General features: G+C 52.7%; 10 protein-coding genes across 10 annotated transcripts; 5 read left to right on the forward strand and 5 right to left on the reverse strand.

The window, feature by feature from the left end:
* Positions 1–1787: 1787 nt before the first annotated feature.
* On the forward strand, positions 1788–2779 carry UV8b_06307 (uncharacterized protein; the record flags this gene model as incomplete). The annotated part of the gene is made up of 4 exons (XM_043143804.1): positions 1788–2113; positions 2258–2375; positions 2494–2583; positions 2648–2779. The coding sequence occupies 4 exons, from the start codon at positions 1788–1790 to the stop codon at positions 2777–2779; spliced, it is 666 nt and encodes a 221-aa protein (XP_042999739.1).
* A 394-nt stretch (positions 2780–3173) lies between these two features.
* UV8b_06308 (uncharacterized protein) lies at positions 3174–4735 on the reverse strand (the record flags this gene model as incomplete). Its single annotated transcript, XM_043143805.1, has 7 exons — positions 3174–3314; positions 3407–3551; positions 3610–4072; positions 4198–4285; positions 4396–4506; positions 4576–4607; positions 4723–4735. 7 exons carry the CDS (start codon positions 4733–4735, stop codon positions 3174–3176), a joined length of 993 nt encoding a protein of 330 aa, XP_042999740.1.
* A 1391-nt stretch (positions 4736–6126) lies between these two features.
* UV8b_06309 (uncharacterized protein) lies at positions 6127–6931 on the reverse strand (the record flags this gene model as incomplete). Its single annotated transcript, XM_043143806.1, has 5 exons — positions 6127–6298; positions 6396–6520; positions 6622–6645; positions 6707–6801; positions 6877–6931. The coding sequence occupies 5 exons, from the start codon at positions 6929–6931 to the stop codon at positions 6127–6129; spliced, it is 471 nt and encodes a 156-aa protein (XP_042999741.1).
* An 854-nt stretch (positions 6932–7785) lies between these two features.
* On the forward strand, positions 7786–8172 carry UV8b_06310 (uncharacterized protein; the record flags this gene model as incomplete). Its single annotated transcript, XM_043143807.1, has 1 exon — positions 7786–8172. One exon carries the CDS (start codon positions 7786–7788, stop codon positions 8170–8172), a length of 387 nt encoding a protein of 128 aa, XP_042999742.1.
* Positions 8173–8942: 770 nt separating this feature from the next.
* Positions 8943–10132, reverse strand: UV8b_06311 (uncharacterized protein; the record flags this gene model as incomplete). Its single annotated transcript, XM_043143808.1, has 2 exons — positions 8943–9735; positions 9879–10132. The coding sequence occupies 2 exons, from the start codon at positions 10130–10132 to the stop codon at positions 8943–8945; spliced, it is 1047 nt and encodes a 348-aa protein (XP_042999743.1).
* Positions 10133–12135: 2003 nt separating this feature from the next.
* UV8b_06312 (uncharacterized protein) lies at positions 12136–13770 on the forward strand (the record flags this gene model as incomplete). Its single annotated transcript, XM_043143809.1, has 2 exons — positions 12136–12288; positions 12376–13770. 2 exons carry the CDS (start codon positions 12136–12138, stop codon positions 13768–13770), a joined length of 1548 nt encoding a protein of 515 aa, XP_042999744.1.
* A 226-nt stretch (positions 13771–13996) lies between these two features.
* On the reverse strand, positions 13997–15792 carry UV8b_06313 (uncharacterized protein; the record flags this gene model as incomplete). The annotated part of the gene is made up of 10 exons (XM_043143810.1): positions 13997–14354; positions 14440–14584; positions 14659–14722; positions 14798–14916; positions 15000–15083; positions 15140–15218; positions 15278–15343; positions 15417–15443; positions 15557–15569; positions 15662–15792. The coding sequence occupies 10 exons, from the start codon at positions 15790–15792 to the stop codon at positions 13997–13999; spliced, it is 1086 nt and encodes a 361-aa protein (XP_042999745.1).
* Positions 15793–18925: 3133 nt separating this feature from the next.
* UV8b_06314 (uncharacterized protein) lies at positions 18926–21053 on the forward strand (the record flags this gene model as incomplete). The annotated part of the gene is made up of 4 exons (XM_043143811.1): positions 18926–19058; positions 19141–19222; positions 19315–20212; positions 20361–21053. The coding sequence occupies 4 exons, from the start codon at positions 18926–18928 to the stop codon at positions 21051–21053; spliced, it is 1806 nt and encodes a 601-aa protein (XP_042999746.1).
* Positions 21054–21361: 308 nt separating this feature from the next.
* Positions 21362–22530, reverse strand: UV8b_06315 (uncharacterized protein; the record flags this gene model as incomplete). The annotated part of the gene is made up of 3 exons (XM_043143812.1): positions 21362–21496; positions 21690–22074; positions 22223–22530. 3 exons carry the CDS (start codon positions 22528–22530, stop codon positions 21362–21364), a joined length of 828 nt encoding a protein of 275 aa, XP_042999747.1.
* Positions 22531–23192: 662 nt separating this feature from the next.
* Positions 23193–25677, forward strand: UV8b_06316 (uncharacterized protein; the record flags this gene model as incomplete). Its single annotated transcript, XM_043143813.1, has 5 exons — positions 23193–23347; positions 23479–24587; positions 24743–24903; positions 24974–25039; positions 25135–25677. The coding sequence occupies 5 exons, from the start codon at positions 23193–23195 to the stop codon at positions 25675–25677; spliced, it is 2034 nt and encodes a 677-aa protein (XP_042999748.1).
* Positions 25678–25855: the final 178 nt, after the last annotated feature.

The following is a 25855-nucleotide window of genomic DNA, read 5'->3' on the forward strand; positions in this document are numbered from 1 at the left end:
TAGCCATAGGGGTCACAATATACCTCTATATCACACGTTACTTAGCTATTCAATATACTGCCATGCAACAATAACTAAGTAATGATATCCAGCAAGAACTATTAATATCTTCTAATGTTGCTTTTGCTGATGATAAAGAGACCTGGAAGTCTACTTAAGGCTCTTTCTTTAGCCTATTTAGCGGACCTATTGGTTGGGAAGCCACTAAACAACACACCATTACTATATCTTCTACCGAAGCAGAGCTATTAGCACTATCGTCAACTGCTAAGACCACTATATCTGTAACCCGTCTTATGGAACAACTAGGACTTAAGCTTGATCATAAGGTCACTATTGAGTGCGATAACCTATAAGCTATACGCCTAGTAACAACAACAATGCCCCGTATTAACACTGCATTAAAGCATATTGATATCCACAACAGCTGGCTGCGACAGGCTTATCAGCAGGGTTTATTCGACCTGACTTATATCCCTACTAATAATATAGTAGCGGATGGGCTCACAAAGGCTCTTATAGGTCAACGATTTACTACCTTCCGTAACCAACTAGGCCTAGTAGATATTAAGGACCTAGTACGAAAAACAGAAGATGACGAGAGTGATACCGACTAGCTAGATAGAGCTATATTCTAGCCTATCTAGGGGGGTATATCAGAATAAAATTATTTATTGTTATTTTATTTTATTATTTTTGGATATCTATCGCCGATAATTCCTACGCATCGCCGCATCATCAGATTGAAAAAGGTATTAAGTATTCAGTACTTATATTTATATGACGGCTGCTAGTAAAGTTGAGTACCCAGTACTTACACACATTCCCTTACGCGCAAATGTATAATGCATCACAAATTGATCACACCACTTTATCGTCGCAAATCTCGATGCATTATAAATGCACATTTCGCCACATATCTATGATATCACAGTATGGTTACGATATTTACGTCAGATTGATTTCACTAGGGATGTTCTATATTGGAATATTATATATTTAAATCCCTAGATATTCCTACCCAAATAGTGGGAAGGAAGTATGGATGGATGCACGCAAGCAAGTATGCAGAATTAATGCACATCAGATTGTCCCTACGCCTTAGTCTCGTATCTTATCTGTGCCGTTACTTTTACCTTACTGCGATTTTACCATTCCACTGCCTTTATCCTTCGCATACTGCATTATCTAAGCAGGCGCAAAAACCACCGTTTTTTGTTTGACATTCTATGCCGCTATCTAGGTGCGGGCGAAATCGCAAAAGTTTTTTTTAATTTAGGCGTTATGAAGTATATATATATCGATTAAGACTTTATATAAAGCGCACTCCCGGACCTGGAAACAATATACTACTATGATAAGCAAGGCTTTTCCCTCTTCTTCGTTTTTCTTTTTCTTTTTTTTTTTTTTTTTTTCCCTTTGCCCCTCTCTGGATGCAACTTAGCGTTACTCTGTGATGGCTGGGCGCTTTGATAAATGCATACTGTAGCAGGCGGGACGGCCTTGCAAGTGGGGGAGCGGGAGCGGGGCCTGCAGCTCCATGGTCCCGTTGACCTACCCCCCCAGCTTACATACTGTATGTACATTACATAGTCGTCACAGCTTCAGAATCCGTCGTCTCGCACACCGCATGCACCATTCAAGCCCAAACCAAAAGTGCTACAGCGCCCAGCACCCGGCCTCTTTTGCCATCTTCAGCACCCCCACGCGTCCCCCGGGCCGACCCATCCGACCGACGACGGCAACCCCTCTCGCCCCGAGCGCGACAAGCACCACTCCCCGCCGCCATGTCCCTGGACCCCGTGATGCCCCCCTACAACGCCTCCGACCACCACGCCAGCTTCCTGTCCTCCTCGTGCCTCGACTTCCTGCTCATCGAGCTCGTGCCCCTCGCCCACCGCGTCGCCAGCAGCCGAGGCGCGTCCCGCAGCCTGCCGGGCCCGCCGCCCGCCGAAGCTGCCGCGAAACCGCGCCCGGCCGCCGCACCTTCGGACTCGGCCCACCCCTCCAGCTCCGGGGGGAATCGCAAACTCGACGACGACGAGGACCTCGACGCCGTGCACCTGAGGCTGGAGTCGCTGGGGTACCGCGTCGGGCAGGGCCTGGTGGAGAGGTGCGTCTTGGGTAGAGGAGGGGGGGGGGGGGGGGGGGGAGGGTTTATTCCAAGCAAATCTGGTCGTGCCGGCAAAAGGAGGGCAAAAAGGGCCAAGGTTGGATGGACGGGAGAGAAGAGAAACTGATTTGCTCCGCTGGCTAGGTTCTCGAGAGACAGGCCCCGCTTCAACGACACGCTCGAGGTGATCAAGTTTCTCTGCAAGGACCTCTGGTCGCTGGTCTTTGGGAAGAACATTGACAACTTGAAAACGAATCACCGCGTACGTTCTTCGTCTATCCTGCGTGTCCCGTCCCGGCCACTCTGTTGCAGGCAAATTCTGACCTTGGCCCTCTTTTTTTTTTGTACCTCTTCTTCTTCTCTTCCTGTGCATGATTCAGGGAGTCTACGTCTTGACGGACAATGCGTTCCGGCCTTTTTCGCGAATGAGCACCGATGCAGGTGGTCAAGCAGTCGTGCGGGCGCAGCCGGTATGTCCCAAGAGTGTAAAGCGACCAAAGGCTGTACGAGTTGCTTGCTGATTGCGCCTTCAAGTTTCTTTGGTTCCCTTGCGGAATAGTGCGGGGGGCATTGGCAGCGCTTGGTACAAGTGCAACCGTCGAGGCTGAGATAAACGATCTTCCCGGCGCCGTCTTCCAGATCAAGGCCCTGGGGCCCAAGCCATAGCTTCAGTTGTACATCAACGTGTGGACATAATTACACAGGTGCAACGCCCAAGTGCTTCACCCCATGCCAATTTAATTGCCGTTGCAGCAGCAAGCATGCGACCTTCTGACCTAGACTACATACCTACGACAGATACTCTTGGCAGACCCCCTGCACAGCCCACGTGCATTTCCTTTTCCTCCCCAACAAGGACTTGAGCGACGGCGAATTTGTTTTGACAGGGATTGCAGGGCAAAGGGAGGGGGATGTGAAGACAATCACAGCCTATCAGAAAATTCCATCATCAGCAACGTTAGTCTCGTAGATTTATAATTATTCTAGCTCCATAGCTATGGCCTTGCAAAAATGCCGATCCTTGGATCGGATGTCAGCGCTTTGGGGAAGATGGGGTTGTTCACTTTTGTGGCGGGTTGTGGGCGAAATCAATTCCCTTCTTGATGTTGCCCTTGAGGCCCTCGGTCGCCTTGCTCAAAAGGGCCTTTTCCTTGTCTGACAATCCTCCCAGAGGGTTAATGGCTTTCTCGGCTCCGTTTGGCTGATGCGCAAGTCAATGGATTACCAGTCAGCAAAAAAACCATCGCATTACGCGTTTATCCAAGGGGTACAAGGAAGGTACGCTCAACATACCCCGAGTTCAATGGGAACAGAGAAAAAGTCACACCCAGTCTCCTTGGCGATGGCATCACCTCCGCTCACACCTGGAAGGTACACATAGCTGGGCTCAACCAGACCCTTTTCGCCCTTGACAGCCCTCAAAAGTTTCTCGGCAAATCTACACGAGGCAGTTAGCAATCTGAGCCTGTTGTGTGGACCTAGGTGACAGAACCAACCGGAACCCAGCATAAGCCATGGACAAGGTAGCAGAACCAGCTCCATCCTTTGCCTTGACAACTTCGTCACCACCGAATTGGATACGGTTGACGAGGGCGTCGTACTTTTCGGAAGGAATGTCCACTGTGGGCTTAGCCTGGCTGAGTAGAGGCACAATGGTCTCGCCAGAGTGGCCGCCAATGACGGGGATATTGAGCTTATGGGGCTCTTTTTCGCCAATGATTTCAGCAACAAAGGTCTCAGCTCGGACAATGTCAAGGGTGGTGACACCAAAGAGACGCTGGGCATTGAAGACCTTCTTGGCCTTGAGAACCTCGGCGGAAATGGGAACGGTGGAATTCACGGGGTTGGAAATGACCAGAATGAAAGCCTTGGGGGCGACATCGGCAGCTGTTTCAATCAAGCTTTTGACAATCCCAGCGTTGATGTTGAAAAGATCATCACGACTCATCCCAGGTTTTCCTACAAGCGCAGATGATTAGCGGCAGCAGGGTCTTTTGTATTTTTTTTTCTCAACGAAGGAGACTTGGACAAGAAGAGGCCCAGGTGGAGCTTCGAAAAACGTAGCGTTTATGGCTCGATCTTACGTGGAATTCCCGCAGGAATGACAATAATGTCTGCGTCTTTGAACGCAGCCTTGGCGCCATCGTTGGCGGGCAGATGGCCGGTTATTTTCTGCACGCGTAGAACGGGTAAGTCAGCTCCAAGTCGTCCCCAACTAGAGGGTAGAAGCTTTTAATTGAGCGGCGTTGTGGTCGCTTGCCCAGTGTTGAGCCGACACTTACAGCATTTGAAGAGATGTGAGAAAGGTCAGCCGCGACTCCAGGGGTGTTGACAACATCGTAAAGAGCCAGTTCATCAATGAGAGGGCTGGTCTTCAAGAGCAAGGAAAGAGGCTAAAGCTATATGGTTAGCAAACAGAGCTGATAGCCAGACAGTCCGAGCTTGGGCGCATCAAGATTTACCTGACCAATGCCACCAGAGGCGCCGGCAACAACTAAATCAAGGACAGTGCTCAGTGATATGTTCTATCGCAAAAGGGCGAGCCGGCAGAACCGATGACGCCCGACGATGCGGGGTCATGGGACTCGGGGCGTTAGCCATCAACATACCAGCTTTGACCATGGTAATCGCGGAAAATTTAAAAGAGAAGAATACGTTGAAGTAGAGTGTCGAGGAGCGAGGTCAGCTTTGAATTCGACTTGGAAAAAATGGTGCCTCTTGTAAACTGAGAAAAACCTTTGCTGTCGAGGGAAGAGTTTCCAGAGGAAATGGCGGATATTCTTTGTCAAGAAGGGAAAGGGTGGCCAGCCAGCCAGCCGGCCAGCCAGCTAAGCCAGCTGTTGGATCACAATGCGGCCCGCATTGAGAGGGGTAAGTCGAAGCGGGTAAGACAGCACTACTCCGTTAGTTGGAGGGGTAATAGACGAGGTTAGCTAAGGGCCAGCTACCGTAGGTACAGTACCTAATTAGCTTGTGATGGGACATGAATCCCGAGGATAATACCAATTACCATGCCAGAGCTCCGAGTGGTCCGTTGGCAAAAACATGCAAATGTGCTACTTTAGACCTCTCGGTGACTGGTATGAGCCGGTCTTTTTACAATTCATACCGAACGAACCAACATCACCAGAATCGGGGGTGGCGCGTGGCGCGCTTGCGATGGTAGGTCATGAATGAATGTCTTTGGCGATGAAACGCCCCAAGTTACATCAACTCTGACCAGCCAGAGTGACTGTTATTGGTTGCATATGTCTGTCTGGCACCCTGAGCCTTTGGGCGCTACGAGCATGAGCATTTATTCCCAAAATGATTTCGTGCCCGTTCATTTGCTTGACTTGAGTAATGTCTCGTTTCCTATCTGGGTATTGGCCCGTCTTGCACTGAGCGACGTCGCAAGCGGCGGAAAAGCAATCAAGCCGAAAATTGATTTGCTCAACATTTGACAATTCGGACTTGCGTCGGGTTTATAAACAACAAAAACAACCTATCACAACACGGTACAAGATAGAGACATGTTCTTTGGCTCGCATGGTTGACGTTGACTTGTACAAGTCCATCTGCAAAGGATTTCAAAATTCATCGCCTAGGTGGACATTTTCTCGCCAGGTCGAGCTACGTAGTTGTCTCGTCTTCTGTGTCTGGGCCATGAGCCTCTGCCGCAGGCGCTTCATCCCCAAGCACAGTTACTAGCATGGAGGATGGCGCATCAGCTTCAGTAGTCGCCGGACCGACGTTCCTATCCGACTCCTTTACAATAGCTTACATCTTGCTCAAACATCAACCCACAGCTGCGGCGCACTATCATGGATATGCAAATGTATCTGTAACTGGACGCTAAGCCTCGGCAGCTGGATAAAAGGTATCTCGCAGTTTTTTTCGAGTTCCTCATCTCAAATGTCATACAGTCCTTCCGTGTGCCAGTCAATTACTGGGACATTCTCGTCCATCCCGTCCGCTCCGGTGTCACTTTACTCGCATCCTGGCTGAACACAGAAAATATTCGCTTTCCCCACTTAGGAAGACTCCTCGGCTTTCTTTGCCTTGTTTCCTCGGAGCTTGGGCTCAGGATCGGCCTTGGCAGGTCGTTGGGATCGTCGGATGGCAGAAACGCGCTCTACGGCGGCGGAACGCAGGTCGCTGCGGTAGCCTGACTTGGCAGTGAGGTTGGCAACGGCCTTGTAGGTCCTGAGCCCCCAAACCCGGTCAGTCTCATACCCATCATGTGCGTTCATTCCCCGCCTCGTCATGCTTCTCATATTCTCTGCTCGGACAGTCCACTCACTTGCGGCTGGTCTTGTTGCCCCCGTGCGTGATCTTGATGAAAGCCTTGGCGGGCTTGGTAGATTCGGAAGTCTTCTTGCTAATGACGGTTACCCCGCCCTTCTCATTTGGAATGATACCGACAGCCTGAAAATACCTCGTCAGTGATGTTCTTCGAAAGGCAAGCTCGACATCGCTCGCTTTACGTCCGCGGCATGTTTTCGTGTTCCGGATCAGATGGAATGTACCTTGTCGTTGACAAAACCGGCATGCTGCATACCATACAGGTTAGCTCTCGTCTATATCGTCAAGCCAAGCCACCAATGACCATACTTTTCGGCTGTTCTTGTTGACAAGATTCAGGGGATCGTGGGAGAACTGAGCGCCGCCATTTCGGCTGCTTTTGGAAAGAAAACAGTTGTTGTTGCCTAGCGGGATATGCAAAATTTGTCAGCCCGCCCTCCTTTCATTGCTTGCAAACGGACAAGACGGCGGAAGCGTACGGACTATCTCCCAAAGGAGGTCCGAAGACAGGTTGGGAAGAGCAGGGCTAGCCATTGTGATGATTTGATGGTCTGCGGCGACGTATTACTGAATATCACGACTTTCAAGGCTTTGTTGGCCGCTAAATTGACGAGGTGTTGCCAAAGTGTGGGCTCGCTTAAACTACCGCATTGCGGTTTAGTGCAAGCAAAGTTTCGCGGATGGAATGAGGCTGTGACTTGTGGCTGGTAGTAGCACGGAGAGCATATCGGGCGGGCGCTGTGTCCGCGGCGCCACAGAAACACTGTGCTCCGTACTTGACTCGGGCTAAGCGTTGCAGTGCAAGCGTTGCAGCGCAAGCAGTTACTGAACAAGACGTCAACCTTGCATATTCTCGTGCATTGCATGAATGAATCACGCCAACACGTACATGCTCCGGAATTAATTTAAGCACGGCAAAACAGGAATCAAGTTGCACACATATTTTCAGTTGAGAAAATGGAAATGCAATTACATGGACCCAATGTCCGTCCAGTACCAAAACCCCAGAAGCCGCTGGCGACAACCACAGGCATTACGTAATACCAGACGCCAGCCAATACAGTACTTGCCAACAACCCGCCAGCGCATCCACTCGCCGTCCTCGGAATATCTGGTCGTCCCCAAAGCAGCCGGGTGGCGTTGACGCGCCAGCCATAACTGAGCATTTGCTACGGAGTATCCGTATTTCCTGGAAGAGCACCTGGAGAGTCCGTCCTAGACTAGACCGCACGAGACAGGTCTCGCACCTGCTCTCGTCTCAAGTCATCACCCTCGTTCTGCCCGGTCCAGCAACAAAGCTTGTCCGTCCCAGTCAGGCGCGCGCCCGACCCGAAGCAAAGTCTGGTTTTCTGCGTGCGGCTTCGGCCCCTTCGCACTGCAGCGCCGCAATGGACTACGTCCTCTTCAGCGTCTTGGCCGTCTGCTTGGTGGCAACCACTGCCCTCTTCTTCACCCGGGCCCACTGGCGACACCACGTCCCCGACGTCCGACTGCCCGGCGCAGGCTACATCTATTCTCGGCTACCTAGCAGCTTCGCCGGCGACATCGATGCCGGTCTGTCCAGCAGCCATTTCGATCTTACGGGCAACGTGGAATCCGGCGACAGCCGCGCGGGGCTTGACGACGCTAGCAAGGCTGAGATTCTCAACATCATGAAGAAGAAGAGGATGACTTTTGACCAGGCCAGAAAGGCCTATATGGAAAGCCGGTTCAAAGCAAACGGTATCGGTGCCGACGGACGTCCTAGGGATCCGAAATTTGTGAGCTTCTCCTGAGGCTATGGCTCGTTCACTCACGACGGGGGGAGAGCAAGTAGTTGGGCAGTTTGCCTCTTTTATCCTGCGCTTTAGTCATTTCGTCGGCGCATCCCGGTATTCAATGCCGCCTTCGAACGGTGCGGCATCTCGAAAATGCTCATCACGAGCAGCCTTGCTCTCATCTCAGGGTTTTGCAATGTTACAATCCTTTTCTCTTCTTTTCTTTTGTTTCAGCGAAAGCTTTGTACTGTTTAGGAATGGCTCTTTGTTTATGGGTGTTATTGAATTCCGGCCGGCAGCATAAGCTTATAAATGACGCATCTTTATGTTCCTATCCGTCATTACTTTCCTCCTCACAAGCTACTTCTCAAATTCACGTCATGGAATAATAGTCATATCTACTTGAGTAGCGGGGGCAATGGGCAATGTACAGCGAGTTTCGGATATATAAATCATTATATTTGCCATGTAGGCGTCAACCTACACCACCACGTCATAACCTGCAACACTCGTAAGATATTACCTGCCCAAAAATTCCTAACCCCCATCGTAAGTTTGACAGCATCGTTATTACAAAAACTTTAGCATAGCTTCTGCGAAGGATAAAAAAAAATATACAAAGAAGGGCCTCTTGACTGGTCTTTCTCTTTCATCATACCATGTACATCAGATGGAGGGTGACATGCGTCGGTGTTGGAGAACGCGTTGAAGACATCGCCCATGACGTCTTGACGAAAGGAACGATCTGGAGGCATAAAAACAAGTCGGATGATTCCCATGAAGAAGATCTAAATGTTCTTTTTTGCCTCGATTTTCTCGCGTCCGTAGGTTCGCTCGTCATCGCCTTCAATTTCTTTGACAAACCCGTCAACAGTTTCGGATTCTTTTTTCCACTGCTTTTGCGACATCTTCTTGTCTTTTTCGAACATCCAAGCCTCGGGTGTCCGGTAAGTACCAGCGAGGCGGTCGAAAGCAGTAAAGAACTGCCCGTAGTTGACTTCAAAGCGGGAATGGTGAAGGGAATGACACGCGGCACCATTTACGATGGGGTTGTTGGTGAGATACTCGCCGTCGTGGATGAGAATAGCCCAGAAGTTGACAAAGACAAATAGTGCGACGTAGGCTAATTTCTGAAGAGGAAAGATGAAGGGGAAAATATGGTAGGGGAGGGACTGGGCAAACCCATCTAGAGGATGGAAAGCATGGCTGGCAAAAGGTGTAGGCATGATCCACTTGTGGTGAGGCTTGTGCAGACGCTTGTACACCAGCGGGTGGTGCAAATATCGATGAATCCAGTAGATGCAAAAGTCGGTAAAGAGCAAGAAGAGAGGGAACTGAAGGATATTGTACCACAGTCCCGGGCCTTGGTCCGTTGTATCATATAGCTTGCCGTAGCCTCGAACCTCGAGCAAGAACAACGGCGCCGTGAAAAAGGCCATGAATGGCATAGATTTGTTTGCCTGCACGATCTCCAGCCGGATCTGGTTCGTGATGAATTTCGGATGGTTCAACGTCCTCTTGTCGAAAATGAGGTAGTAAGACAGGGTTGCGAATAAGAAATATACAGCTATGCCGAATATCCTAAGCCGCGAGACGAAGACGAGTCAGCTCCTGGTCGCAAAAGAGGGTGGGGACGGGATAGTCAAGTCGCCGTTCCTCTTCACCGCTTAAAGGTAAAGCTAAAAAGGCAACGTGGGATAGGGCGGAGTGGACTTCATAGTTACCAAGTAATGAAGAAAAGGGTAGCCAGTTGCCTATACGGGTTATCGCGAGGCAAGGAGCTCATGTATGCGGCCCGGGAGGGCTCGATTTGCAGGAATCGTGTGGCAGGTTTCCAAGTCCATGATGAAAAGTTTTGTGTCGAAGCGTTCACGGTAGCCGCTTGAGGGAAGTGGTAGAAATCCGGTCGAAGAGGGTATAGATACGCGTAGGCGTAGTCGGCAAGGAAGGTATCGGTGAGTTCGAGGACGATGTCCATAGCGACGGCACTGAAACACTGATTTCACTGCGTTTGTTGGAATCTGTCGATGCCGTCTGGGGTGAGCAGTTGAGCGACACCTACCTGCCATGTTAATCTCCAGGGGATATCGATTGACAGGATAAGACAGGCCCTTCAGGTGGGTCCAGACGCGGAGAGAGCTGTCGTTCGCTCGGAGTTTAATCAACGCCAAAAAAGTGGATCGCACGTCAAATGATTTTGACAAGCGCTGACGGCGGCGCCGAAAACACTGAGCTGTTGGGGCGAGCGCCAGCACATCATACCAACACCAGGGGAGGAAAAGATTGCTGGAAAATAGCAAAACTTTGTAGTGGATCGAATCCGAGAGTCCTCAAATCACCGCATAATCGCCTGGGAAATCAAGCACCTACGGCCAGGCCTCATTCCCCTCATTCCTAGCGGCTGTCAGCGACATGCTTCAAGTCTGTGCGGCCACCAATAACAGACGAATTCGCATGGGGCAACAGGCGGTCCACTCATTGTTTGAGTTGTTGCCCGTGCTGATCGGTTATAGGCCAATCGGGACAACGTCGGGTAACGCGTACTGGGTGAAGAAACCCGATAGTCTGGTTTCCAACTTCCACCGGACTTCAATTGCAGCTCAGCTACGGAGTTAAGGGTCAACTACGGCTTGTCGGAGTACGGAGTTTTCGACCAGACGCCTGTACGACGTTAGCGTGGGGCAATGTACGGAGCACTCCGGAGTCCGCAGGCGTTTTCCAGATGAAAATAGCAGTTACCAAAGCGCAAACACCATATAGAACGTTCGATGCGGCCATTTTACTCGCCGGCCGGTATGGCGAGGTGCGGCGACGCGGTTGCGACTGGTCGCATGCGAAAACGGATGCAAGGTGCAGTGCTGGCGACATTTTGTGCTGGCGAATTGGCGAATCCCTAGGTCTATGCAAGTGGAAGAGGACTGGTGGGCACTTGCGACATCGGCGAATCTTGGGTCCTTAGCAGGTAGAGATGCTAGCTTTAAATCCAGTTGTTTTTTCGAATATAGCAGCATTTTTACGTGCTGGGAGGCTTGACTTATTACCAGGGTCGTCGGGTAAACCGTAGCCTTCGTCAGTTTAGGTACTGTACCTATTCAGCAGTTTCTCATGTGCTGGCCCGGTTCATCTGTACCTACGCGTCTTGGGATTGTACCGTCAAGACTCGAGAGCATCGTCGACTTTTACACGGCAGCACCACGAAAACCTTGTGAGCTGCGAGGGCACGGCATCACCCAACATACGAGCATTGGGCTATACTCGGTAGACTTATTGTAGTGGACGTGCACCTTGTTGCGTACGATCGCATTTACCCCCGGATATCCGGAAACCAAATGTCTGACCCGGCACCCTTATAACCACTGTATTTAGTTACCTTGTAATTTTACTGTAGAATAATAACTTGGTAGGTATATAAAGATGTTTGTTGACCTTGCCTGGAAAAAAGCCATAGTCGCACTTGCATTCGCTCAACGGCACGGAGTACAGACAGCCCTGGTAAGGTCTGGTACCTGTAGGTACCTCTATCTACTAAAGTTTCACCCGTAGACACATGCCGCCTAATGCACCAATTGAAATTTCCCGCCGGCCCGTTTCTCCGTCCCGCCCCCTGGAGTACGTTGCAACGACTTACAAGTCGACAAGCCATTTTAAATTGCTCCTCAACCCGAGTCCATCTACTCCGTGGACCTTATTTCGCTTGAGCCATCCAAAACAGCGCAGTCATGCATCGCGTGTTCATTTCCACGCGTAAGTAAAGTTTTGGTCGAGATGGTCCCGTCCGTGGCCTTTTCCCCGTCTCAGCACGGGATTCGATCCCCTTGGAGTTGGCTTGTCCGCTCACAACGACCACAACGACCACCCTGACCACCCTGACCTGGGATAAGGCATCTCTAGCCCACGAAATCCCTTCCCCTTGTCCCCTGTCCACCCGTTTTTCGAAACACGCCCTGTGCTTTTGGGCCGTTGCTCCTCCAGCCGCCGCAAATGGCGCCGTCAGCCGCCCACACGACAGACAACATAGCAACGCCCATCGATCTCAAGTCGATCCCTCCGTTCTGGCAAAGGAAGAATGGAATCCTTCTGTACTTTTTGCTCACGTCTTCGCTCGTGACGAGCGCTGCGCTTGGCATCGACGGGGTGAGTCCCGGCGGGGGAAAGCAAAACGAAGAACAGAACCAACCCGGTCCAAAGTCCTGCTGACGCTGATTGAATCGGCGCATCTAGTCCATGACGAATGGCATGCAAGCGTTGCCCGCCTGGCAAGAGCGCTTCGGCCATCCCACGGGCTCCAAGCTCGGCTTCTTCGGCGCTTCGAACGCGATCGGTGGCGTCGTTCCGCTCCTCACCTTGGGCTGGGTAGGCGACAGGTTTGGGCGGCGTGTTCCCACGGCCCTCGGCTCCCTGGTCATCATCATTGGCGTCTTTGTCGAGTTCTTCGCAACCTCCCTGGACATGTATATTGGCGGCAAGATGATCCTAGGCTTCGGCAGCGGCCTGGTCCAGATGACTGCTGCCGTCCTCGTCACCGAGTTGAGCCACCCCAAGGAGCGGGTCCAGGTCACCACCTTCTACAACACGTCCATTGTGCTGGGCTATGTCGTCGGCGCTTGGGCAACGTATGGCTGTTTCCGGATCCCGGGCCAGTGGTCCTGGAGGCTGCCCACGCTCGTCCAAATCCTGCCCTCGGCCTACCAGCTCGCCCTCATCTTCTTCTCCCCAGAGTCCCCGCGATGGCTGGTCGCCAAGCGCAAGCTTGACCAAGCCCGCCGGATCCTCGTCAAGTACCACGGCGAAGGCGATGCCCTATCACCCGTCGTGGCGTTCGAGTATGCCGAGATCCAGCAAGTCATTGCCAAGGAGGCCGAGCAGAACATGACATGGGGTGGATTCTTCTCGTCAGTGCCCAACCTGAAACGAATCGGTCTCTGCTTCGCAACTGCCCTCTTCAGTCAAAGCTCCGGCAACTTGCTCGTGTCCAACTATCTCACCCAGATCCTTAAAGACACCGGGGTCAACAACCACAAGGACATCACTCTGGTCAACGCCATGCTGACATTGTGGCAGTATATCGTCGCCCTCACCGTCGCCGCCATCGTCGACAGGTTCGAGAGGCGCACTTTTTTCCTCGTGGGCTCCGGCGGCGTCGTTGCCGCCTTCGTTGCTTGGACCATTGCTGCGCAGCAGTATCTGGAGCAGAATTCGCTGCCCGCTGGTCGGCTTGTCCTCGTGTGCATCTTCGTCTTCCAAGCATTCTACACGTTTGCATGGACAAACCTGGTTGTCACATATTCCCTCGAGGTCGTCACCTACCAGATGCGTGCCAAGACTTGGGCTTTTGTCTTGCTCACCATTCAGGTTGCTTCTATATTTGGAAACTATGTCAATCCAATCGCGCTGCAAACCATTGGATGGAAAATATACATATACTACTGCATCTGGGTAACCATCATCTTCATCACCGTCTACTTCTTTTTCGTTGAGACTGCGGGGCCGACTCTTGAGGAGTTGACCTTCTTATTTGACAAGGAGGATGCCAGGATGCGCGTCGTGCAGGTGGCCAAGGGAATTGAGGATGCTCACATGCATGTGGATGAGAAGATGGAGCAGAAGCCGGTATAGCGGAAACTGTGTTGCTGCGTCATGTACGAGCAGCCGCCATCCTGAAATCGGTCTTGGGGGTTCCAAGTACTGTCAGCTAATTGCGGATAAATGCCCCCATTTGAGAGCGTTCTGATGAACCACGCGGCGGTTGGCTAAACAGCACCGGGTCGACTGCAAGTTGAGTTGGCATCACTTCTCTTCACGTGGCGCAACCTCTTTTTCCTCGTCAAAACTGCGTCTCCACCTACGCGGCTGTCCAGGTCAACGAAAAGACCTCGGTGCCAGCGCGAGAAATCCCAACTTCTGTTGTGCCATCGGAGCTCTTCACCGTGGTAGCAATCTTTTCGCCCTTTCGCTCCAATACAATCTTCTCGCCGGGCAATTCAGGAAGTTTATAAAACCTGCGTCCAAAGTAGCTGAGGAACCCTTCCAACTTTTCCCGAGTTACATCAGCTTCGGGAATATCACCGCGCTCGATTGCCTCCTGCAAGGCCATCAGGACCAGTTGCGTTACAACAGGTTGGGTGAAGACTCCAGCAGGAGCTTTTCCCTGCTCCGTAGAAATCTTGGATTGCATCAGATGCGGCGCGCTATCACTTCCACTATTGTTGAAGACCGTTTAGGATTTGGTCGCTTTCCGTCACATGTCCATGAGTAGCTCATTTGATGGGGAGGGAGGAGACGTACAAGAAGAACTTGGGGTTGCCGCTGACCACAGCCTTTAAAAGGGCATCTCTGTCCGTCGGCTTCTTGGGAATAGGCTTGCAAAAGGCGAATGGGTCACAGCAAGCATCAGCTTCTGTTAGATAGAGGTGGTGGGCGGTAATAGTTGCTGCCATCGATATCTTTTAGCATCAGGGGTGAAAGGGGGAGGCGAGACAAGGCCACGGGGTACAATGTACGAACCACCAACAGTAGGCCCACATGCTTTGACGGCTTCGACGGCGGCAGATGTCGTGCAATGTTCGAGCTGTTATGGTAAGTATTTGGTAGCCTCACATGGTGGTAGAGCACTTGGGGGTGGGGGGGGGTTATGTTGACGCACGATTATGCGCAGGCGGGGAAAGCGATCATGAAGCTTTTTCAACGTAGGCAGAAAAGCCTCTTCCAGTGTAGTTCCTTCAGGAGCCAATGCCTCCAAGACTTCGCCATGCAGGTTCAGGACTAGTTGAAGAGAGAGTCTGGTGAGTCACTCGTTTATTGCAACAAAGAATCCTCCACGAGGGACCAGCGAGATTGGTACACACCCATGTCGTTTTCTTCCATAGCCGCAAAGGTAGGGTAGAAGGCCTCCACATTTGCTACACCATTCTCAGAATTGGTGGTGACACCTATTCACAAATGTCAGTCCTGGTCTCGGGAAATAAGTAGAACCCACCAACCTCACCCTGAGGATACATCTTGACTCCGGTGATGCCTGCTTGGGAAGCCCGAGCAATTACCTCGGGGGTCACAGAAGGATGAAGCTAACTGCATCAGCGCCGGACCCGGAGACGACAACTCATCCTGTGAATGTGAAGCTTACGAATAGAGACATCATGTAGTGAACCTTGGGTTCAATGCTGCGCAGTTGAGACTTGTACTCGAGGGCCTTTTTGTATCTGTCAGCGAGTGTCAAGAAGAATGAAATTTCACAACAGCGGAAACAAAGAAAAAGAACCTACTCGTTCCACGGTTGTGATTGGGGGAACCTAGGGTTTGATGACTGTCAGTCAGTATGAAAGGCCCCAAGCGAGCATGACAAGTAGTGGTTGGCACATCAGAGCTCAAGGTATCAATGCAAATGGCGGGATCCAGTACGAACAAGATTGGGCATTCTTTCCCCCCCAAGGCCATTGTCAGCATAGTCGACGGTGCTGTCTTATTTCCGCTATGTCTGCTGAAGGGTACCAATGCGACAGAATCTTACACGAAAACAGTATCAACGCCGCCTTGTCGAACAGTGGGAGCAACGAGGTCCATCATATCGCCCTGGCGTAAGTGGACATGCATGTCTGCCGTTGGCGGCAGGACCAGCCGCTGGACGGATTTCAACAGCATCTTGCTTAAGCAGACTGACTGTATTTCTGATTTCTGAGGCGAGCGAGGGAGTCGATAGGCAGCCGTCGGGTTGAGTGCAAAAACCGAGAATTGAAGCAGCGCAGAAAAACCAACGACCGACCCCGACACAGACCAGTGGGGCTGTTGATGCAATGCTGTGCTGTGCTGGATGACCATGCAAGTCTTGGTGAGGTTATGGAGTCAATATGTACAAAAGCCAAAATGTACGGACGACAACTGGCTGCCGTGGGTGGGGTCTCACCAGGCTTGCCAGATTTGAGCCATGTGGAAGTTGTAGCCATCAATCAACTTGGAGCCCCAACCACCACCACCATCATCATCATCATCATCATCATCAACCGCTGTGATGGGCGTATCAACCACAGGGCTCTCTCTGGTCAACATGGTCAACATGGTCGAAAGTAGTTGAGGGTCGCGGCGCCAAAACAATATGGTAGGCTTCTGGTTTAGAAGTGGCTGAGTGGTTTTCAGCAAGACTGATGGCTTGCTATGTAGCAACGTACGAGTCAGAAATTGGGACTCGGGACACCGTGCACGCCAAGGATTGCTCCCAAGTTCCAACCGTCGAGTGGGTTGGGTTGTCCATGACCTGACCAGGCTAAGCCTCAGGTGGTCAGTCAGCCATTGACACGAAGAACTCCGAGGAATACTCGCAACTGCAAACAGTGCCCCGATGTTCTGCCATGACGTAATGGCCACTTTTACGGGCTCCGAGAACCTTGTGCGTAGCATGGCATAGACCATGGCATGGGGCATGGGGAGCACCTCAGGTCTGCAGACAGACTCCTGGTGAAGTATAGCGTATGGGAGCGGTTAGACTAGGTGGTCATATTGCAGACAGGACAAAAGCAAACTCAGACTCGATTGCCAACCCGAGCATGCGAGGCAAGAGACCTTTTTTCCTTCTTCCTTTCTTTCTTTCCTTTTTTTTTTTTTTTGTATTTTTTTTTTGTTTTTGTGGAATTGCACGAGTTTTCGGCCAAAGTTTGTTGGGGCTGCTTTAGGTCGGTATTGGAGGTGTCTGGTCTGTTCTAGTGAAGCATATAGGTACCTTAGGTAGGTACATAAAGAGGCGGGGACATGGAGCATTGCCCCCGCCATTAGCGCCAAGAGCAGGCTAGGGAATCGGAATGTACCTGACATCCTAAATGTTGCTCCAAATGTTGCAATCTTCTCGATCCAGCCACAGATGTGCAATAGCATTATTCGCCGGGAACTCGGAGCTTGCAAGGACAGTAGTCGGGCAAGCTCTTGCCCTATTCTCGCCTAGCGACGGTCCAAGCGACTGCTCCGGGAACTTTTCACTCGCCCAACTAGTTGCTTGTTTGGCGGGTTGACGGGTCTGGTACGGCAAACTCGCCCATCAGAGGGAGAGGGGCCTTGGGCTCTAGTTGACATTTTATGCATGCCTAGCCTCGCAGCCTATGTTGGGTCAATGCATAATTTATAGTTGCGGGGAGTCGGAGGTCACTGATGTAGCCCACAGGCCAGGAAAGCAGTGTATGTGCTCCGTACACTGTACACCACCGAGCGAGAGCGAGTTGACACTTTCCCGTCCCATGCACGGACTGCCGAAGTGTCGCTTACCTACCTACCTAGGTAGGTACCTATGTTTTGCGCTGTCGCTCCCGCAACCTTTTATGCACCAGACTCCATGGATGCGACTCGACGCAACCATGAGTGCTGCACGCCAGGTCGCCGAATGTTGCATCATACCTCAGGTGCCTCCACTCTGTACGGAGTACCAAGCAAGTGCCTACCTCCTTCCAGATGCTTCAGTGCCATGCTGCGCCAAGCTCATTTCTAGTGACGGCCACCCGCGCATCAGCTCCCAGCAAGACATCAATGCAGTCAGTTTGTATTATGCTAAAGCATCCTACGATTGTTGTGGTGCTCGATGGTAGTCATGCAGTAACCCAAGTAATCATGGTACTTTTAGGTGGCATCCGTTATACTGTGCCACGGAGCACTGGTTACGGAGTACTCCGTACTGAGCCTGCTTTATGCAGTCCCATGTGGTGTAACCTCTGGTGCTGGCTTCCTCCCATGTCGCACCGAGGTACCTAGAGACGCATGTATTTCCCAAGGTAAGTTGACCTCATCTGGTACCTTCGCGCGTCTAACACAACGCTAGCCCCCTTGACCTTATTTCCCTGGCGCCTCCCCTCTCCAGTTGAGACATGCGCCAAGACGTGCCGCCACCCCTGCTGCCACGTCCCCTAGTGCCTACATCCCCCCCCCGTGCCACCTGCAGGCGCCTTGATGAGTCTCTGCGCCGCCATCGCAGAAGAAGACAATGCATCTCCTAACCAATCACACCTTGGTAAAAGTCGCCGTCAGTTAAAGTCTGGTAGCTGGGTACATAGGCGCCACGCCCTTTTCACCAATTACCTTACATAATGCCATCAATGATACCGCAGATACCAAAGCTACATCTGTCGGCTGATGCCTACCACTAGACTCTATCCGGACGCAGTACTCGATACCAGGGATGGCCCGTCAGCCGCTGTGCCCGTAGCGCAGAAAACACAGAAGCCAACATCGGGTCTAGGACTTTCAGTCTCGGTTCCACCCTCCACCAAATTGCTCCACAAATCAATCCATCATCCCGGGGCGACGGCTTTGTGCTTTGTGCTTCCTCCATCACCAGCCTTTCCTCTTCATCTTTTTCCCTCCCGCTTCCCATCGACTCGACTACCGCGCAACATCGCAACTGCCTGACTTGTTGACCATCGTCATACGGTGATCCCGCGAGGCCGGTCCAACATTGATCAAGCACTTGGCCTTCATTTGCATTCGTTTTTCTATTTTTTTTATTTTTTATTTTTTTTCAATTCTCGAGCAGCTCGGTTGATTCTGCAATCTGTTCACATCCGCACCCGACCTGTTCGTTGAGCGAGCTCTGTCCGTGAGAAATTGGCAGCTGTCGGCTCGCCAATCTCATCGATCCAACCCGACCCAACCGTCAAATCAGTCCATCGACGAGGCAGCTGATCGCGCCTGCGTCGCCGCCGCCTTGAATCCGATACGGCCGATTACCATACTACCCGCTTGCGTATCTGATCCAGAATTATCGAGGCGCCGTACTTTGCATACATTGAGTCATTCCGTCATGTCCATGTATTCTCACCGAGGCATGGGAGCGGCTCCCCCGAGCAGCTCTGTCCGCTTAAACGAGCTTCTTGACCAGATAAGAGCCGAATTTGAGACCCAGCTTCGACAGACCGAGGGCTTTGAACACCAAAGTATGCTACTTGCCGTGACAATTCCTGTTTCCCGTTTTAATTCAACCGTCGAGCCTCGGCTAATCTCGACGTGCACCCACAGTTTCCGCCCAGGTCAGCGAGATGCAATTAGTTCGCGAAAAAGTTTACGCAATGGAGCAGACGCATATGACTCTGAAGCAAAAGTGAGTCAGAGGGCATCGGTTTTTCTTTTCTTTTTTTTTTCTTTCTAGCAAATCCGCGTACATATAGCATGTCTCCTAACCATGTTCGTCAGATATGAGGAAGAAATAAGCATGCTTCGACATCAGCTCGAGAATGCCCGCAAAGGCGGACCCCAACCTGGCATGCCTGGACCTCCCCAGCATCCTGGCCCTTCTCAGCAGCCTCCATCAATCGCCCCAGGAAATGGCCTCTTTAGCGGCATCATGGCTGGTGGCAATCAGGCCGGTTTGGCCCCACCACAGCAGCAGCAACATGCTCCCCCCCAAGAGCAGCAAATGGGGCCTCAGCATCAGATAGCTCAGGGACCTCCTGGACTCCCTGTTCCTCCGCCGCACCCGAGTGCGCAACAGCCGCCCTACCAAGGAGGATACCCTCAAGGTCCGGTATCGAACGGAATGGGTCCTCAACCACCTCAAAGTACGGCTTCGCCGGGCCCGGGCAGACGAGGTGTCGGCCGCGCGCCGAATGCTGTTGGCCCGGCCACCCCACAGATCAACACTCCTGTGCCATATCCTGGCAATGCTCAGTCACCTCAAGTCAGCCACCCCACGCCAGACCACGGGCGCATGGGCGGTCCTCGAGCACCGCCAGTGGGAAATGCGCTGGGAGATCTTGAGCCCGATGCTGTTGCGCCGCATAACAAAAAGACGGGTGCTGACTGGTACGCGATTTTCAATCCTGCCGTCCAGCGAGTTTTGGATGTGGACCTTGTCCACTCTCTCACCCACGAAAGCGTCGTTTGCTGCGTCCGATTTAGTCACGACGGCAAATATGTTGCCACGGGATGCAACAGGTCCGCTCAAATTTTCGATGTTCAAACGGGCGAGAAGGTCTGCGTGCTGGAGGACCACAACGCACAAGACATGACTGCGGATTTGTACATTCGAAGTGTATGCTTCAGCCCTGATGGACGTTACCTGGCAACGGGTGCTGAAGACAAACTGATCCGAGTAAGTCTCGCCACAAATTCGAAATAGGGTGAAAATTACACCAAACCCCCCCCCCCCCCCCCCCCCCCCCAAAAAAAAAAAAAAAAAAAACTCGCGCAGACTTCACACAAGGTGGTACAGTACATGGACTAATGATGGGGTTATCTAGGTTTGGGATATTCAATCACGTACTATTCGCAATCATTTCTCCGGCCACGAGCAAGATATTTACTCGCTCGATTTCGCGCGTGATGGAAGAACGATAGCATCAGGCAGTGGCGACCGAACGGTTCGACTATGGGATATTGAGCAAGGTACCAACACCTTGACGCTGACAATCGAAGACGGTGTCACTACCGTCGCAATTTCTCCCGACACCCAATACGTCGCCGCTGGGTCTCTCGACAAGAGCGTCCGAGTTTGGGACATACATTCCGGATTCTTGGTCGAGCGTCTCGAAGGCCCGGATGGGCACAAGGACTCTGTCTACTCGGTGGCATTTTCACCCAACGGCAAGGATCTTGTCAGCGGTAGTCTTGACCGTACAATCAAGATGTGGGAGCTCAGCTCTCCTCGTGGCGGACAGAGCGGAGCTCCAAAAGGGGGCAAATGTGTCAAGACGTTTGAGGGTCATCGGGACTTTGTGTTGTCCGTTGCGCTGACGCCTGATGCGAACTGGGTATTATCCGGGTCTAAGGACAGGGGGGTCCAGTTCTGGGATCCTCGAACCGGCACAACTCAGCTGATGCTTCAGGGCCACAAGAACTCGGTCATCTCGGTGGCGCCCAATCCTCAGGGCGGGTACTTTGCCACTGGATCCGGCGACATGAAGGCGCGCATTTGGTCCTATCGTCCGTTTTGACGCCCAGAGCGACACAAGAATGAATCACGAAGTTTGGGCAAATGATGTGATTCAAGACGGGGAGGAACGTCGGGTATCAAGCAAGTGCTTGAGGTTTGGCTATTAACCGTGGAGCGGGGGATGGCGCTAGGAGCTGCAGCTGCAGCTGCAAGCCTGTCTGGAAGTCAACGAGAGAGGGAGCAAAGAATGAAAAGGGGTAAAAAAAAAAAAAAACATGGATCATCACCGCGGTCGGCGCTTAGGAAAACCATCCAAAGGCTGATTTACTATACCACAGGCTTCGAGGATTGTGTAGGAACTACTCTTTTTTAAGTCTCTTCAAGTCGCTTATAATGATACTGAGTCTTTGCTGTACTGGACATTCCGTGGATATTGGTTTCGATGATGAGGATCCTAGTCAGAGGATCATGTGCAGTGAGCATGACGCACAAGGATCTCGTGACCTGAAAGAGGCTGTTGCGGCATGAACATGAACATCCTCGAGACCACATGGGCAATTGGCTGACAGTTGATAGATAAAAGTGATCAAGACTCCTTGTGCCAGAATTTCTAATCCAAGGAGTCAAACAACTGGGCCAGCTCGTCACCGCCTTTGTCGTTGTTCTTTTTTTTCTTCTTCTTCGTCTTCTTCCTCACCTTGTCCGCATCCTCCTGTTCCAACAGCCTCCTGCTACGCGTCTCTGCGGCGTCCTCGCCGACACGTCGGGGTCCTGGAGAATTCTGATGTTGGTCGCACTTCGTCGGTGTTGTCGCAGGGTCGAACACAGCAACGGGAGGCTTTTCCGCTCTTGGCGTTCCTTTCCTGGAGACGGCGACACCCCTGTCGGCAAGTCCGCTGCTGGCGGCAGCTTGTTCCCCTGGATCTTGCTGCCGTTTGCATCTCGGCGCAGACTGATGCTGTTGGCTCCACCCCGCGCAGTCCAGCAACAGCTGTAGCGAGCCATGTGCCTGGCCGAGGGCGGCTAGTAGCATTAGGCCCAGCGGCGCATGCTGATTATCTGCCGCCAGCTGGCTGAAGGACCTACATTCATTCGGCATGTCAGCAGAAAGGGGTGTGTGTGTGTGTGTGTGTGTGTGTGTGTGTGTGTGTATTTTTTTTTTATTTGTTTTTCCTGTTTTGTTCCCCTTTGCCCCACAAACATATCGGGGGCAGCATCGGCTTCACTGACACAAAAGCGCGGGGAATCGTGTGATTGTACATAAAGACGGCCCGTGTGACGACATGGTCGAGGCGGCTGGGCCTGGTGTCTCGGGACGGCGACTCGGGGCAGCGAGAAAGGAGGGCGTGGAGGGAGCGACGGAGGGCTCCAAAGGCTGACCACCAATGCGAGGCGCGATGCTGGTTGCGGTGTCGGTGGTTGAAGGCGTCGAGTAGAGGGAGGATGGTGGACAAGGTGAGGCGAAGACGCTCAACTGCAGCGGTGAGTCGTTGGCGGTCAGACGCTGGTGACAGGGTGCGCTTCGGTTGGCATGCCATGGCGCAGGTTGTGGCTGGCTGGGCTCATTGCCAGAGTAGGTCGGCTGGCGAGGATGGCGTGTCGGACAGGATGATCTGTGACGTGACTGGTCGGTTTGTGCAAGTTGGGTTGCGTGAAAGAGAGAGACAGAGAGAGAGAGAGAGAGCGAGAGAGAGAAAGAAGCACGAAAATACAAACCAGACCAGCATTGGCGGCTCAGCTGAGGCGAGCAAGTCAGCCAGCCCCCACATCCTGCCGACCCCAATGCCGCTTCTGGCCGCGGGCACAAATACATAACATAATACATACATACATACTCCGTACACACATACATCAATTACCACTTCCCCCCAACCCACAGGACGGGATTTGTCCCAGGTCAAATCCCCAGCTTCATGCCCGCCGACAAGACAACAATTTGCTTCCAGCAGATCAAGTGGCGACTCTGATCCTCTTCACGCCGTCGTCCCCTTCCGGGAGCCGCCATCGTTTGCTTGCTGGAATTGGAACGCATGGCTCCAGCATATCGTCGCCCCTAGCATTCATTCTCAGCCTCTTCCAGCTGGCGTACTCCTGTTGAACCTGCCTGGCCATTTCGCTGCAGAGACGGCTGTCAGTAAGCCAGCCTCTTGAACGGGGAAAGCTGAACTGACGCGGCAATCGGCAACGAACCATGGCTCCCATGCCCCAGAACCATGCGCCATGGGACCAGCACGAGGGCGCTTCTTCTCGGTTCGGAAGCCCGAGATCGAGCGTAATACTGGAAGAGGGCGATTTTCCCGATGACGATGCGGAAGACGCGCGACGCCCTATCCTCGACCTACAGCGAAGAAGGAGGTATGTCGGACTGCTCATTTCCCTTGATGGTCTGTCCCACCGGGTCTATTCAAAAGGCTGACTGACTGCTCTTCTCCCCCCCTTCCCTTCCCTTCCCTTCCCTTCCCTTCTTCTCTTTTCCGCATCTGCAGGTCCTCCGTCACGCAGCGCATTTCAGCACTGGCCGACATAGGGGGTGTTAACAGTTTCAGGTCATTTGCAAGGAGCTGGCAACGTGCTGCGTCGTTTGCTGAAGTCATCCCCCGTCGCCCAAGCTTCGTCCTTGCGACAGATTCCGACCATTTCCCGGGCCCGGAAGGTGACGGCATCCAGTATGGTAGGAGCCAAGTTGACGACAGTTGTCGAGCACCTGTGGGCCTCATCGGGCAACATCTGCAAGCATCGTCGCCTCAAGGCGTGAGTGCGCCCACATGCGCGCAACAGGGAAGACGAACAACGCCTTCAGCCGAGGAACCTACGAGGGACGACATCCAAGAACAGGAACGTTGGGATTCAGACGCTGGCGTTTCCGCGGAAACGCTCTTCCGTGGCTCGCCATCCACTCGCTCCAGCATTTTTGCTGTTCCTCCCCATCTGGCTGCGCCAGACGTGCTCGATGGCTATGGTTCGCCGTACGGTACCGTGGGCGGCACAAGGTACCGCCGCAGACGATCCTCGGCCGACGAAAGGGGCGGCGAGGGTCGCGAGAACACAGAGGCAGATGACGGTGACACTGCGCTCGGGGAGGAGCATCCCATTCTTGTCAAAGAAGTCCAGCAAGGCGACAAAGTGATCCTGGCGGTCGAGGGCCAGAGCACGTTGCCGCAGTCCATCTTCAACTCGATCAATGCCATCATCGGCGTTGGGCTGTTGAGCTTGCCCTTGGCGTTCAAGATGAGCGGCTGGATCCTTGGGCTGGTCATCTTGACTCTGACCGCTTCCGTTACAGCCCATACCGGACGACTGCTCGGTAAATGCATGGAGTACGACCCAAGCATCGTCACGTACTCAGACTTGGCCTATGTCGCTTTCGGCACCCGCGCTCGAGTCATTGTCTCGGCATTGTTTACTCTGGAGCTCGTTGCGGCCTGTGTTGCTCTCGTCATATTATTCTCCGACTCGCTCGGCCTGTTGTTTCCAGACCTCGCAAGCGGAACGACCTGGAAGTGCTTCTGTGCTGTGCTTGTTCTTGTCCTGAACATGCTCCCTTTGCGTTGGCTGAGTTACACGAGCGTCTTGGGGATATTCGCCACCTTCTGCAGTGAGTAGTCTTAGTCTTGCAGTTCAAGGGGCCAACATTTATACGTTTTGCCGCGGCTTCCCCCAAGACTTCTCCCACTCACTACCTTTTCTTCCATTGTCTTTTTCGCCGCGCCAAGAGCAAAATAGCCCGCCTTCTTCTAACAGATCGTATAGTTGTTTGCATTGTCATTGTCGATGGCCTCACGAAGGAGCACGCACCAGGATCGTTGTGGGAGCCCGCGCAGACGTACCTACTCCCTTCCAACTGGCTTTCACTGCCCCTTGCCTACGGATTGATGGCCAGCCCATGGGGGGCCCATTCCGTCTTCCCCTCGGTTCGATCTTTCCAACTGAAGCCCCCCCCCCCGCCCATGCACCTCGTCCGCGCAGCTGACCTCGTGACAGATCTATCGAGACATGCGGCATCCGCACAAATGGACCCAAGGCGTCAACATCACCTTTTCGTTTTCCGTAAGATCAAACCAGTCGCGCCGCGCCCCTCGTTCCCCCAGGCAATCCTCCCGTTCGCTAACTAGTCGCAAACACGCACCCCTTTCCGCTCGTAGTACATCCTCGACACTTGCCTGGCCGTCATTGGCATCCTCATGTTCGGCGACGGAATCGAAGAGGCCATCACCTCCAACATTCTCAAAACGTCCGGGTACCCAGAGTCACTCACTCTCATCATGTGCGGCCTCATCACTTTCATCCCCCTCACCAAGATCCCCCTCAATGCCCGGCCACTAGTCACCACCGCCGACGTGCTCTGCGGCATCCACCGAGACGACCAGCACCGCCCCTCCTGCGCGCCCTCCTCTCCCGCCGTCGCCAAGTCCCTGAGAGCCCTGGTCCGCGTCCTCGTCGTCCTCGTCCTTTTAGGCATCTCCGTCGCGTTTCCCGCCTTTGATTCCGTCTGCGCGTTTCTCGGCGCCGCCCTGTGCTCCCTCATTTCCGTCATTTTGCCCGTCTGCTTCTACTTGAAGCTGTACCACGGAGACATCACCAGGCGCGAGCGAGTCGTTTCCTGGGTCTTGCTGGTCACCTTTTCTGCACTGGGGACAGTCGGTACCATTTGGACGTTTTTACCGAGACATCTTGTTGGAGCATAGCCGGAGGAACCTGTGCTAACTACGTTGATTCGTCAATTTCTCCACGTCACATTTACCTGCCTCTGGGGGGTTTCTGTTACAGCAACTGACTGCCAATGTTGGTGTCTTGAGGGATATGCGACACTGATTTCCTACGGACTGCGCTGTAAACGAGGGCATTTGCGTAGAATAGCAGGGA

The sequence above is a fragment of the Ustilaginoidea virens genome, chromosome 5 (assembly GCF_000687475.1).
Source record: "Ustilaginoidea virens chromosome 5, complete sequence".
NCBI lineage: Eukaryota > Fungi > Ascomycota > Sordariomycetes > Hypocreales > Clavicipitaceae > Ustilaginoidea > Ustilaginoidea virens.